General features: G+C 42.0%; 1 protein-coding gene across 1 annotated transcript in view; it reads left to right on the top strand.

Moving 5' to 3' along the window:
• The first annotated feature begins 556 nt into the window (after positions 1-556).
• Positions 557-15,966, top strand: part of LOC136883152 (nucleolar and coiled-body phosphoprotein 1-like) — a 30,205-nt gene continuing 14,795 nt past the window's right edge. The window contains exon 1 of the mRNA XM_068229612.1: positions 557-3,233. Coding sequence (XP_068085713.1) covers positions 675-3,233 — 2,559 coding nt within the window. The 5' untranslated portion in view covers positions 557-674. The remainder of the gene's footprint in view (positions 3,234-15,966) is intronic.

Genomic DNA, 15,966 nt, shown 5'->3' with positions numbered 1-15,966 from the left:
AAACTCTACCACCGCAACAGAAGGCAGTTCTAGGGAAACAGGCCAAGAAGCAACAATTAGGAATTAAAAAGAAACCTGAAGGTGGCAGTGCTGGTGATGGCACTGATCTACCAGTACCTGTAGAAGCTGCAGTAAGTAAGGCGCCGACGTCTCCTAAGGAATCACAACCTACTAAAAAGATTCAGGTAAAGAAAATTATGTCCTCCAAAGTCAAACCAGTTACTAAGAAAGGCACAGCTTCATGGTCGCCCACTGCAGCGGCGCCAGTTACGCGGAAACAGGTATCAAAATCACAGTTACAGCCTTTGACACCGGTTAAGGCTTCCAAGAAGTTAGCGATAACCACCAAGCAGTCCGTAAGTGGAAAAGTTATAGCAAAGGGGACCATTAAGAAGAAGATTACAGTTTCTAAAAAGAAAGCGTCGCCCAGAGACGAAACTGAAAGTCCTGGCAGTAAGAAGGAATCAGTGGAAGAATCGCCAGCGACGCCATCCGCCGAGGTATTTTCAGCCAAGCAAAGTTCATCACCTCCAGCAAGTGTTAGTTCGCCGCTTCAACAGCAGCAGCAAATTAGTTCTGAAATTAGTGTAGTGTCACAGACAGATTCTTCGAACAGTAGCGTGTGTGAAACTGAGTCTGCCGCTAAAGCTGGTAGTAGTAGTGGCAGCAGCAACATGAACAGTAAGAAGGCCAAAGAGGGCGAAAGTGCAATCAAAAAAGTAGTGAAGAAAAAAATTATTGTTAAGAAGAAGCAACCAAAGATTGAAAGTGAGTGTGCTAATGTAGTCGATGGAGCTAGCGCCGGCGGTTCGGCACCGTCAAAAGAAACCAAAGTCGACGGTGATCAGTCATCAGAAGCTAAGAGCGTTGTGAAGGGGACCACTAGTAGTAGTAGTAGTAATAATAATAAAATTAACAAGCCAGTTAGTAACAAGATGAAATGCATCACGAAAAATCCTAAGTCAGCAGAAGTTGCGAAAAAATCGTCTTCTAAAAAATTAACGTCCAAAGCTACTAAGGTGATATCAAGCAAAGCGAAAAAGGTGCTTCCAACTTTAAAGAAAGTACAATCCGCAACTAAAAAGGTTGTTCCAAAGAAAACAGTGATTCAAGAGTCTTCCAGTAAGGAGGCAGAACTGACTGTGACTGCTTCGTCACCCACATCAGTTGCATCGTCGGCACAGACCTCTTCTCTGCCATTGGCAGAGGCAGCTAATTCCGAGAAAGAAGAAGAAAATCCCGAGAAACTACAGCAAAAACCAGAAAAGTTAGGGATATCAGAAGAGGAAGTTAGCCCTGATGTTGCGCAAGAGAGTAAACCATCACCACAGTCGTCTGCTAGAGCAAATGACGATGATTCATCGACGTCGGATGAGATACCATTGGATCTCCTGCTACTACGACAACAAGAGTGGAAACGGGCCCAAATAGCGAATGAATTACACGAGCAAGGCAGTCTGACGGAAGAAGACCTTACTTCTGACCGGTCACCTTTGGGGGAGATTACGAAGGCAGGTACTTCCAGTATGACAAGTCCTGGGAAATTGGAAGAACATTCGTCCTTATCTCCTGCAAACATGTCGTTGTCTGACGAGGAAAACCTTAGAGCTTTAAAGAATAAGATAAGAGGTAATGTTTCAGATTCTGAAAGGAAACCCTCTTCACCTCTGTCGTCCAAGAAAGACGACAAGAAGAAATCCAGTGCCAAAACTGACACTCTGAAAGAACCGCAAGAAAATATAGATGCGGAAAAGGAGTTTGAGAAAGTAGTTGGGAAGAAGTCAAAAGGTAAAGCTGCCCCCGCGAAACCAGAGAAAGATGAAGTTGAGAGCGACTCCGATTCTGACAGCGATCAAGAGATGAAATCCCGCACTAAAGACCTGCTGGCTGACGACGATAGTGAAGAGGAAAAGTTACCGCAAGTCAAAAAGCAGTTCAAGAAACCGAATCCCAAGATTGTCAAGGAGGATGATGACGGCGATGCTGATGATGATGACGACGATGACGACAACAGATCAGTTTATCGCCGAATGTTGGGAATTAAGCGTGGTCGCTCTGAATGTGGGAGTGGAAGCGATACGGAGCAACGGGCAAGACGTATGAAACTCTTCGGATTTTGGAGTGGACCCAAACGTCATCGAGTAGCGTCTCTGAACGCACTCGCCAAAGTCCATTGTCTCTATGAGAACGAGAGTCGGGGAGCTCTACTTGGAATATGCAGGGTAGCAAGTACTCCAAAACCTAAGCCAAAACTGCCACGTCCCGCTCCTAAGCCACAACCAAAACCACCTGCCCCAAAAGAGGTGGAAGAGGTTCCATCAACCAGAACTCTGCGGGCCCTACCGGGATCACGAAGTATTGGGAAACATTGGGACATGCAAACTACTTCATCTACTACTACCACCTCTTCAGATGATAACGAGACCAACAGTGATTCAGGATCCACCAAGCCACTTGTGCCTCCCCCGTCGTACAAACAGAAACGTCAGCAGCAACAGGAAAAGGACAAGGACGGGGCAGCCTCATCATCTTCGAATGAAGGTGGTAGCAGTGACCAGAAGAAGAAATCGTCGCCGGTAAACAAGAGCAAAGTAAAGAAAGAGGTGAAACGGCGACGAAATCGTAGCGAGCTGAAGATGGATTTGAAGGATATGGTGGTCAAGAAGCGGATGGCAAGTCTAAATGCGTCGGCGATATTAGCTGCTAGTTACTCCGTTGAGAAAAGACCACCCAAAAATATCAAGGAAGAGAAGGGGGGTGGAAGTTCCACAACGTCTACCACTACTTCGACTCCTTCTGCTACGACTTCTGCAAGCGATGCGCCACCCCAGAAAAAGAAGTCGACCACCAAGAAAAAGGTCATCGCGAAAAAGGAAGTGAAGCCACCGCCGAAAGCACCTGAGGTCAGTGATGTCGAAATCGAAGAGCTGGACCTAGACGCCGGTTCTACCGGTAGTGGCGGTCACAGGAGTGTGATAGAATTGCGGACGTCGTCTGGGGCGTCGTCTGGGCAACCTAGCAACAAGAAAGTGGCGGTAATCGTGAACCAGGACACGGATGTGACTATCACTGGCGTGTACGTGAACAGCACCACGCGGTCAACGAGGCACGAAGGCTTCTGCAGCATCTCTGGCATGCAGTACCGCATCTCGTCCACCAGCCACACCCAGACGGAGGCTACTGCCGTCTCTACCGAGAAGGTGCTGCACACTGCTGCCGCGCCGCCTGAACACGTAAGTTCCATCTCGTTACTGTATAGCCCAAGTAAGGTGTAAGCCATCACCACTTTACGGTTTAGTTATAATTAGACCCCGGATTATATGTAACAGCATATTCTGTTCCCATATATGTAGCTACTAGAAAAGCTAAAATGTCGACGAATCACATTAAAAGGACCGTTATTTCAGGGGTTTAAAGTTACATATTTTGAGGTATAATAAATATTTTGATAAATATTACGTATTTTAAATATTTTTAAGGATATAACGCATTTGAAGGAAAAAACAATTCTTTTTTCACTAATTTTAGATCGATTTAAGTTTTTTAGTTCATCATCATCATCATCTGTTTACCCTCCAGGGTCGGCTTTTCCCTCGGACACAGCGAGGAATCCAACCTCTACCGCCTCAAGGGCAGGGTCCCGGAGCTTCAGACTCTTGGTCGGGGAGACAACTGGGGAGAATGACCAGTACCTCGCCCAGGCGGCCTCACCTGCTATGCTGAACAGGGGCCTTGTGGAGGGATAGGAAGATAGGCAAGGAAGAGGGGAGGAAGCGGCCGTGGCCTTAAGTTAGGTACCATCCCGGCATTCGCCTGGAGGAGAAGTGGGAAACCACGGAAAACCACTTCCATGATGGCTGAGGTGGGAATCGAACCCACCTCTACTCAGTTGACCTCCCGAGGCTGAGTGGACCCCGTTCCAGCCCTCGTACCACTTTTCAAATTGCGTGGCAGAGCCGTGAATCGAACCCGGGCCTCCGGGGATGGCAGCTAATCATGCTATAGGTGGGCCGGCGTAAGGTTGCACATGACAGCTGCGCACAATATTGGTCACACTGCAATGGCGCACGAAGCGATGTTGCCGCTGTAACAACAGCTGATTGCACGACACATGTGTTTTTAAAAACATGGGAGAAATGTTTTAATGTCATCGCGATGATACACAATACAAATGAAATCTGCCGACAAAAATGGAACTTTCAACTCGCCGATTATTCATCACACAAAATTATACGAGATAAATATACTACGAAGTTCTTATTGTCGCGATGTTAGAAAACACGGAAGAAATCGGCCGACAAGGATCTCACTTCATATACACCTTCACCAATAAATGTTAGAATAATATACACCTTGTGCTAACACAAAATGTTTCAAGTAAATTCTATAAAATTTACGAAAATTCAGAAACCTTATTTTCATACCTGATTCACAAAGGCAGAGGGTCGATACCCTCCAGTTCACTGCCATCACTACCGTCGCCTTCGTTGTCACTGTCATCATCGTCTAGGCAGATCATCAACTCCTGAGAGTCACTGATGATGCCATGTATTGCCATTGCCGAATTAATGAATGCTGCGACATGGCTAAGTTTCTTCCTGCACAAAGCCGCATCCATTGGAGCAATACTCTTCCGGAACAGTCCTTCCACTTCAGTAACTGTGAAGGACGTGTTATAAGTGCGTACGTAATGTTTTACTTCACCCCATACCGTACCAACTCAATGAGGTTGAAGTGACAGTGGTACGGCGGCAACCTAATAACCTCGTGCCCTTGTTCCTTCGCTACCTCGTCGACTATTTTTTTTTTTTTTTTTTTGCTATTTGCTTTACATCGCACCGACACAGATAGGTTTTATAGCGACGATGGGACAGGAAAGGCCTAGGAATGGGAAGGAAGCGACCGTTGTCTTAATTAAGGTACACCCCCAGCATTTGCCTGGAGTGAAAATGGGAAACCACGGAAAACCATCTTCAGGGCTGTCGACAGTGGAATTCGAACCCTCTATCACCCGGATGCGAGCTCACAGCTGCGCGCCCCTAACCGCACGGCCAACTCGCCCGGTGTCGACTAATTTAGTAGTACACATATGCGCTGAGATATTTCTTTACTGCAGCCATTCCACTTACAGTTCTTTACGGGCGCTCGAAGAAGGGGTCTTGTCCATTATTACGGAGCGGTAACGTGCATTGTCCATAACAATGACAGATGGGACTTTGAGCTGTAAAAATCGTACTAGTGTCTTCGTATTGCATCAGCCTGGAAAGAATTAATTCCTATTACAGGAGATAGCTTAATTCGTTTCTTTCCCGGAGTGCTGTGAAACAAGTCCCTACTATCAGCCCCGTTTTCGCTATTGCTATGTACCCCAGTCACTTTTTCCTTCTGTTCTTGGAGGCGAACACCTGTTTGAATGACAGTACGCTTTGAAAGCCCTAATGTTTGAGATATGCGATCCACAACATGATCTACAGGAACGGAGAAACGGCTATACAAGCGTTCGAATTTCGTCTCCCTCTCGTAAAACTCACGAGTTCTCCGCACTAATTCTAATGCCTGACTATTAAGGGACACTCCGCGGCTCAAAGGATTATCACTTCGCGCTTCATGACTATGTTGTCATTTCCGAGACATCGCACTGCATTCGTTAAAATAAAATTTCACAATTATCTCACAATGAAAACAAAACTTTCATAAACGCGCGAATCACACCTGACCACGTGCTAGCGGCGACAGACAAAACGGCAACACTTCAATACAGTAGTCAAGCTAGTTATAGATGGCACCACTATACTACCTATATTGCCAACAACAATCAACTGAAAATAGTTCGTATTTGTTTTGTAGCTCGTTTAAACCTTATAATATATTTTAAATGCTCATATTTGTGTAGGCAAATAAAATATTATGAACACTATACGGAATTAAATACGAATTAACATGAATAAAATGCGCAACTGTATCTGACATTAAAAGTTGTGGATTGGTGATTCTGACTGACGGGTGACGTTCTTCATTTCAATTTTTTAGTGGTGCCAACATGACTTACAACTGTCAAGTGCAACCTTATGCCGGCCCACCTATAACCACTACACCACAGAGGCGGACAGTTTTTTAGTTAAACACTTAAAAATAGTTTTAAAAGCCTGCAAGTCTCTAACAACTATTAATTTAAAGTGAGCTATTCTGTCAAAGAATCGCATCCCTTAGCTATGTTCACGGTGGAAGTCATGGGTGTCTCGAGCTGTGTTTTCTTTCTTTCTTTCTTTCTTTCTTTCTTTCTTTCTTTCTTTCTTTCTTTCTTTCTTTCTTCTTCGGTTATTCCCCATGCTTCACTTCCATAAACTACACTTCATACAAATCTCTTCAGAAACGTTTTTCTCATACGCATATTTGTTTCCTCCGTCCGACCCGTAATTACGAAATATTTACAAATGTTGTCTTAATATTACAGGTGAGATCACTAAAACCTGTAATCTCATCATAACTCGTAAGTCAGGTCTATGTAATTTTAGGAGAAGTAGGTTTGAAGTGCGACCCACGCGGTCAAAGCCTCAGTGTTTTACTCGCCAATGTACCCAACAAATAATTATTATGCATTAATACAAATATGGAGACAAAAAAGTGTAATAATAAACTTTCCTTCCATACCTCTGGATGGCCATAAATCCAGTAGCTTTCTTGTTTTGTTGTTGTTGTTGTTGTTGTTGTTGTTGACACTCCTGGCACCATCCTTCGAAGACTTCCTTGACCCTTTCCTCTATACAAACATTTGTATCATTTTTTGTTGAGGAATAGCCCACGTTTTCCCAAATATTAATGCACTGATAAGCCAGATCTATTAGTTACTTCCCACATTCACGGAAACTGCCGATGAATGGTTTTTATTCTCATTAATTTTGGGGAGAAAAGGCAGCGCGTACTCAACATTACGAACGAAAGAAATAACCATATGTAGGTTCCATTGGTTACTGTCCACTTTTATACTTGTTCTGTATCAACAATAAAACGCTCTGTTGTAAATCTGTGTAACAAGGAAGTCAAAAGCAGAACTCATCATCAGCTCTGGAAAATGAGTGAAACATACAACTTTATTCTTCGTAACAGGTATTTTTCGGTGGGGATTTTCTTTTTTCATAAAGGTAACCTGCTCCCCTCCCCCCCATAAGAAGGAAATGAAAATATTACTGTCTATTTACTTGTATAGTTGTATTTTCGCCGTGGTATGGAGAAGTTCTTAGCAATGTGGCAAATGCAAACTTTCACACACTGTATTCAAATTTGTTGCACATTATTTTTCCACAAAATCGTGTTTTACGATAACAATTAAATGAGTAAATTACACGAGAAGTATTACGTCCCTTGAATTTACATTACTCACCACGTGAAGATACCATGCCTAACCTAAACTATCAGGTCTCATAATCTTAATAACAGCTGTTTACGTAAATCCTGATGTGATAAAATTAAAGAAAAAAAACATGCAATATACTTAAATATAAATGTTTGTCTCTCAACGGTCACAATTATCCTAAGAATGCCCCCAATCCTTATGTATTACATTCACAAGTACAATATGTAACATTCGCTTAGCTCGCCTCAATTGATCAGCTGTTTGGCTTGGCGCGCTTTCTACAGTACGGCCTGAATATTACGAAGGCAGTGTTAGAGACAATAAAAATAAAAATGTTGACGCGGCTCTCGCACCGTATAAGCCACTTACGTTAGCGCGCTCGTCGAGCAGTTGTTGGCGTAGCGGTAAGAGCTCGGAGTGGTAATTCGATGGTCGTGGGTTCGACTCCCCGTGTGGAGACTGTCTTTTTTCCTTCTCAACTTTTATGTTATTCATTTATTTTTATTTAATTAATTAATTTATTTATTCATTTATTTATTTATTTATTTATTTATTTATATGCAAAAGGCATATAGGACGTCATTTTTAATGAGCGCATAATTGTAGAAAATTTTGCAGTTGCGAACTTTCACGACGTGTTCAAACAGAAATTCTTCTTTTTTCTCTTTTATTGGCTATCTCCCCTTGTTGGGGAATGCGCCATAAACGTGACTAGTAGTTTCGCTGTAAGATTCGTTTTCACCTGACAAATGAAGGTTGCTCTTGGCGGCTGTACACAAACAATAGGTTTTTGGTGCAGGTAGAAGAAAGTCTGACAATAATAATAATAATAATAATAATAATAATAATAATAATAATAAAGTAAAAGTAAACTCGTGTCCTCATCCTGAGGTTGTGCAGCTCTTTTCAGGCACACCCCCATTGGAGGTGAGCTGCATGTACCATTTTGACCACATACCAGCCCTCCTGCCATTCTTAAATTCCTGGCAGTACCGGGAATCGAACCCGGGCCCCCGAGGACGGCAGCTAATAACACTAACCGTTACGCTACAGAGGCGGACATAATAATAATAATAATAATAATAATAATCGTATGGCCTCAGCTACCGTTTGCAGACATTTCGATTTGACGCCATCTGGCTGTCTGCTCGTCAATTTTTTTTTTATTTATTACATATTTAACTGTCCGCCTCTGTGGTGTAGTGGTTAGCGTGATCTCTCTTGGGCGTCTATGGCTGAGATTTAATTAACTTTGTCGGGTAAATACCAAATGTATCACCAGAGTTCTTTTACATGCCGACATCGTACGACATGGAATGTCGAATGGACTTTTTTCCGCCCTTCAAAAATCCGACTACCTCTGCCGGGTTTGAACCCGCTATCTTGGGATCCGGAGGCCGACACTCTACCACGGATCCACAGAGGCAGCTAGTCTGACAATGAAATCCCAATATTTTCCCTTTCCAATGCCTTTTGCGTATAAATAAATAAATAAATAAATAAATAAATAAATAAATAAATAAATAAATAAATAAATAAATATATAAAATGAATTATTCACCTCTTTGCTTAATTGGAAAATGAATCATATAAAATTTGAGGGGAAAAAAGACAATCTCCACATGGGGAGTCGAACCCACGACCATCGAATTACTAGTCCAAGCTCTTACCGCTACGCCAACTACTGGTCGGCGTGCGGACTAACGTAAGTGGCTTATATGGTGCGAGAGCCGCGTCGACATTTTTATTTTTATTTTCTATAAGCTTGGCCATTTGGAGTTCCCACTTTAGTCCTTTCATTTCTAGCCAAGCCCTGTAGGTTTTATAAATTTAAGCGAAATCGGTGGTGACGAGTAGGGAATGCCCCCTTGTTAGATATTAAGTTACATATTTTTTTTATTTATTACATATTTAACTGTCCGCCTCTGTGGTGTAGTGGTTAGCGTGATTAGCTGCCACCCCAGGAGGCCTCTGCCACGAAATTTGAAAAGTGGTATGAGGGATGGAACGGGGTCCACTCAGCCTCGGGAGGTCAACTGAGTAGAGGTGGGTTCGATTCCCACCTCAGCCATCCTGGAAGTGGTTTTCCGTGGTTTCCCACTTCTCCTCCAGGCGAATGCCGGGATGGTACCTAACTTAAGGCCACGGCCGCTTCCTTCCCTCTTCCTTGCCTATCCCTTCCAGTCATCCCATCCCTCCACAAGGCCCCTGTTCAGCATAGCAGGTGAGGCCGCCTGGGCAATGTACTGGTCATTCTCCCCAGTTGTATCCCCGACCAAGTGTCTGAAACTCCAGGACACTGCCCTTGAGGCGGTAGAGGTAGGATCCCTCGCTGAGTCCGAGGGAGAAGCCGAACCTGGAGGGTAAACAGATGATGATGGTGATGATGATGACATATTTAACTACATACTTCTCACTTTTATCTTATATGCAATCCGGGCTCTGGTTATAATCGTCGGAAAATATCAAAACCATTATGTTAAAAACAGTGCTAATAGTTGTATTATTATTATTATTATTATTATTATTATTATTATTATTATTATTATTATTATTATTATTATTATTATTATCGAAAACCACGTTAAGTCTTGTTACATTTGGCAGTGAACTTTGCTTTCTTTTGAGCCCAAAATTCCCTCATTCTTTCTGAGTGGGCCTGCTTGCGTTCCTCTGTCCAAGCGACACCGTGCATTCTTTTCGCTTGTTCGTCTCGGTTTAGCCCGTTTCCTCAGTATCTTTGTTTCGGAAAAGACCTCTGACAAAGGCGTTTTCCGGTTTGATCTGTAGCACTTGGAGGCCTTCTTTGGTGTTTCTGAACCAAGGCATCGTGGATTTAGTTTTGAATCAAACAAGTGAAAGATCTGTTTGGTCAACCTGTTTGCGTAACCGTAAATCGCGCCCGTCTTTGGCGGATCGTGACAGTAATTTTCTCTGTTTTGTTATATTTGATCTTTTTTGGTGGATGCCATTCTTGTAGTTGGATCCCATGATTCCCCTAATTGTTCTGCGCTCCTTTATCTCCAGTTCTTCGAGGAGTCCTTTATTGGCGTTATTATTAAAATCTAAAATTTTTATCAGCACACAAATATTCACTTCATAACTAGTTTTCGGACACTAAGGCCAATCATAAGTGAATTAAAAGTTATTTAAAACTAGCTGATGTACCCGTGCTTCGCTACGGAATTCTACATTGTGTACAGAATTTTGGGTTAGGTAGTGTACGCGTTATGTGTAAGATTGTATTAGATTGCATAGCTCTTAACGTTACCCTAGAAACACGTCGGGGAAGTCACCAAACTTCTTTTCTTATGTGAAGACTGGGTTCTCTGCCTACCATCAGTCATAGTCAAGTTGGAGATTTTTCATTATAATGGCAGACACTCGCTCTCCACCTGCCTATTTACATCCTCAGAAAGACTGTCTTTGTGGTTTTTCCAACTGAAATCAACATAGGTCATTACAGTGACGCCAGTAGGAATGTCGCGATTAAACGCAATGCTATCATATGAAATACTTGATCAAGTAAAAAACTACACATTTTCTCACTTTTAACGAACAGTACTACGCTGCCGATCTCACAGTCCAAAGTTCCAGAGCTGGAATGACCAGGCTGCAGACAGCCGTGAACACTCCTCTGCCATTATTCCGTTAAGTGTGAACGCTGCTCATTCCAATCAGCGCCTCAGAGTAGGGATCGAATAACTGGAATACTGTGATGAACCAGTGTGTTACATACCAGTAGTATGAGAATTTAGTCCTGCAGGAGATCTTTTACGTGCCCGTTGATCTACCGACACGAGGCTGACGTATTTGAGCACCTTCAAATACCACCGGATTGAGCCAGGATTGAACCTGCCAAGTTGGAATCTGAAGGATAACCGTCTGAGCCACTCAGCCCGACACACCTTATTAGTGAATTGCATCAGTGTACTTGAACCTGCTCCAGAAGTATTTCCTCATCATACCGATGTGCGCTTTTGTATCCATCTCTTGGCACAGGCCAGAGTAAATTGTAGCTTCCACCAAAGTCCCAGTCTCATCCATGGCTGTAACAATATGGAAGCTGCTCGGGTATGGGGTGGTGCTGAGTAATGACATTCACACCACGACTAGTGCATCTGAGTCTTATGAAAGGTGTTGCTCATAGGGTGAGTCGTGCTGCAGTAGCACTTTCTGACCCAGTGAGGAAAGCAATGGCAAACTATCTCACTCCTCGCCTTGCCTAGTACGCCTCATTTTGGTGCTGCCATTGGTTTTTGCGGTTTCGTTATAACAGCATAACCTTTGGTGGTGCTATTTGAGGATCCAACCAGCCTCTGGGCTGATGACCTAACAGACAGACACCGATGTGCAGTAAGTCTTTCCATTTGACACCCGGAGGTGACCTGCGCGTCGTGATGAGGATGAAATGATGATGAAGACAACACACATACACATACTCCACGAAAACCAAATACTTCCTTACAGCTGTACTGATTCCTGCTCAAACCACCCAGAAAAGGCATCCTCAATGAGAATGTGCAAGTGGATTACCTTTCCCCTGGCCTTCTCCAGACTCTCTCTCTCTTCCGTCACGTGATCGGAGGCCAAATCGCGACTCATCGGCGAACAACACTTGATCCCATTATTGTTCTGGCCAGCCAAGATGTTCCCTTGTAAAATGTAGTCGAGCCGTGCGATGCTCTCTGGTGAGTTCCGGACCTGTGGCAGGTCTTTTGGATTTAAGATTGTCGGGCTGAGTGGCTCAGACGGTTAAGGCGCTGGCCTTCTGACCACAACTTGGCAGGTTCGATCCTGGCTCAGTCCGGTGGTATTTGAAGGTGCTCAAATACGTCAGCCTCGTGTCGGTAGATTTACTGGCACGTAAAATAACTCCTGCGGGACTAAATTCGGGCACCTCGGCGTCTCCGAAAACCGTAAAAGAGTAGTTATTGGGACGTAAAGCAAATAACTTTATTATTATTATTATTATTATTATTATTATTATTATTATTATTATTATTATTATTATTATTATTATTATTTATTAGGATTTAAGATTGGCTTCTTCCAGTCTTCTTCTTCGAACGGTTCTCTCACTAACATTGACCCCTCGAAGTGTAGTCGTTTTCGTGCTTCAACGGCGGTGGTGTGACGGTTGCGAAGAACTTGAAGTTGTAAGAAGCGGTAATCTCTCTCCGATGTTGCTCTTCTCTGGCCTGATCCTGGTCTCCTTCCAAAGCCTCCAGTTTCCCTGTACCTTCGTACGATTCTGGAAATCGTGGAAGGTGTAGTCCTTAACAATTTTGCAACGTAATGCATGCTACGACCATCTTCTACGAAAGCAACAGCTTTCGCAGCTTGTTCAGGGCTTAACGGCATGTTTACTGCAGAAAGCTGATTAAGACAATCACAGAAAGATCCTACAAACACGTGTGATTGAAAGGGGGAACAATTAAAGGTACAACAATAAGCTCTAAAAGAGCGGGAAATCATTATTGGCTCACAATCAGCGATGTGTTTTCCAGGTTGCGCGAGAAAAAACAATTGAGGCTAGTGCAATAAACAATCAACACTTCATTGTTTGCTCGCAAAGCAACACCAATAACATACTCCGTCTTAAAAATTGGTTGAAGTGCTTCAGTTTGATTAAACGGATAATTACACAATAATTACACATCATTTATTGGGTGTTACGTTTTTCGTGCCGCTCAGTAGTTAGAAAATGATACTTTCTTGTTGTGTAGTGAACCTGAACATTTAACTGTTGTCAAACATTATTCGACAACACTCAGAAGTAGGTGTAGTAACAATAAGTTAACTCAGTTTCGAACGAGCTCCCTTTGCGTGAAGTTAATAATATTTTGATCTGTTGTGGGGTTTGGTATTTTTCAAACTTTATTTAAACAGTTTTATGATTTAATTTTTTCGTATATTTGTCTGTGTTTTAATCGACGAAATTATTATAATTGAGACTTCGCTGACGGCTACCGGTTGTAGTTCTGTAGTTATTGAAAAAAAAAAAAAACAGTTAAAGTTAAGTACGAACATGTAAGTGGGGCTAGGTTGGCAGTTCAGCAACTTAGCCGTTAAACCACGGAGGCCGTCAATAAATCACTAATAATCTTACAGTAACGAATAATTCCTTTGTTCCCCAAACTTGGCAATATACCGCATTACTTCTACCTGCTATAATTAAATTTATATTAAGTTATTAATAGGTTTTACATTTTATTTCAGGGGGTCCACATTTTTATTTTGGCTGGCGGGTATTAAGCCCCTGTCGGTACGGATTGTCCTGGCGATTACGATTGGGGATTACGGGAAAACCTTTAGCAGGTTGTTAAAAACCTACGAACTGTTCTCAAACATCAAGTGTTACGGAATGTCCGTGGTATAAATATTCCGACACCGAAGAGAATAATATTCTCCATAGGAGGCTGTATTGTATATTTATGTATGGCATTTAATACGAGTTCTGAGAATGTTGGATAATGGCTGACAAGGCAAGTTGTTATCAGCTGACCTGACCCTCATATCTCCTGCCTTGCTTTCATTGGTCTGCTCTCATCGACGCTTTCATGAGCGTTGGCAGAATCTGTCGTAGGAGATGGTAGTATAGGCAGTATGCAATTTGCAGGTGGTTTAATTAATCCGTTTCCAGCTTCGAGCGTTCCTATATCACTCTTCCCAGGGAATAACAAGATAAATAAGGTCCACAGTTCTATCCCTTCATGCAAGCAACTCAATGTTTAAAACACCCTAGGCAAATGAGCTACGAATTTTAGGTAAATATAATAAAGTATGAGAATATATTGTTTATTCCTAAAAATTTCAATCCTTTTCTTCATCATCGTTATCTGATCGATTAGATTAGCACTTTGCCATTTTCTACCGCTAGGAGCGCTAATGTGAGTCAATGCAGAGTTTCCCTAAGCCCTTATAACTACATTCGGTGTGAATATTTTTCAGAAAATCAAAAATGCCTGAGGGTATTTAACCAAGGAACACATTACAGAAAGATTTTTTCTTTTTTTGCTATTGGCTTTACGTCGCACCGACACGGATAGGTCTTAAGGCGACGATGGAATGGGAGAGGGCTAGGAGTTGGAAGGAAGCGGCCGTGGCCTTAATTATCGTACAGCCCCAGCATTTGCCTGGTGTGAAAATGGGAAACCACGGAAAACCATAGAAGATTGTTTTAGTGTACTGCAAAGCAAATTATGGACAGCAGAATTAGGGTGTGCAGTGTAAAATGAAAGATGAATATATATATTTAAGTTTGTTTCTTCACGTTTTTTTACATGGTTTTCTTACAATCTTATTAATTGTGATTTACCATGTGTATTGATTAAGACACTGTGTCTTATGTAGGAGACATGGTGCATATATTTTAACAATGAACACTGATATCAGAACAAATCATTGCAAATAAAATTGGCCTCAAAATATCATTTGAAAAAACAGAAATTATGCCCCGGAAACCAACGCAACTAAAAGAAGTTACCATAAATTTTAATAAAATCAAAATAGTAACTCAATTTAAATATCTTGGAGAAGTAATAACACATAACCTAAATGACAAAATCTCAATCCAAACAAGAACAAATAGATTAGCTAAAGCACAAAAATTAACATGGGATATCTACAAAAGTGCAATAAGTGCAAAAATAAAACACTACAACACAGTTATAAAACCGGAAGCTACATATACAGCAGAAACACGTTTTCACCTGAATAAGCAATCAAAGACTGACAGACTTCAGAAAATTGAAAGGAGAATTGGAAGAACCTGCATCAACAAAAAAATATCGGAAAGATGGACAGTGGTGAATAATACTTAACAAAGTCGTGTACAAAGAGCTAGAACCCATTACAGGTACTATGCGTAAGAGGAGACTGGGATTCATTGGACATATCTTGAGGATGCAGGATTCGATACTTCTGAAACAACTAGTACAACACAATCTCGTCTCAAAAAATACCACAACAGGATGTAAATGGATCAGAGAAGTAAGATAGGATCTGAAGGAAGTATGCCTTACAACAGAAGACACCACAAATAAGATAAAATTGAATACAAAACTCAAGAATACAAACCTCCGCTTTACCCTTACACGAAACAAACCAACAGCACGCATATGTTCAACTGAGGAAAGGGCACGAAGATCGGAGCGTCTGAAGAAGTACTGGGAGGACCGCAAACCCCGAACAGTCCCTTCAAAGAGACCTGAACGATGGACTGACTAAAGTGATCCTATGTGATCATTTTAAAAAAAGAAGAAGAAGAAGAAGAATACTGATAGATTGAGATAGATTGATACGTCTCGCAAACTATGCAACAGGCGCAGCTGTGACTACAGTGTGATATTTTGTTTTTCAATCAGTCGTTTATTCATGGTCATGATTTTATGTATTGGTGTGGGTGAATCGCGTGGGTTTAGCAAAGGACTCTTACGTTTGCATTTCATAATAGTGTTCATTAGCATGGAAATAAGTGCATATTTAAGCGCATATTTCATCACTTTTTGCAGCATAGTTGGTGATTTACACAGTAAGTGAATCTGATGTCTAGTGATAATCTAAAACTATGTTTTAAACTTGCAGTAGGAACAAGCAGACACTTGTGA

The sequence above is a fragment of the Anabrus simplex genome, chromosome 11 (genome assembly GCF_040414725.1).
Source record: "Anabrus simplex isolate iqAnaSimp1 chromosome 11, ASM4041472v1, whole genome shotgun sequence".
Classification (NCBI taxonomy): domain Eukaryota; kingdom Metazoa; phylum Arthropoda; class Insecta; order Orthoptera; family Tettigoniidae; genus Anabrus; species Anabrus simplex.
Note: the sequence above shows the minus strand (reverse complement) of the source record. Positions and strands in the feature narration are given on the sequence as shown.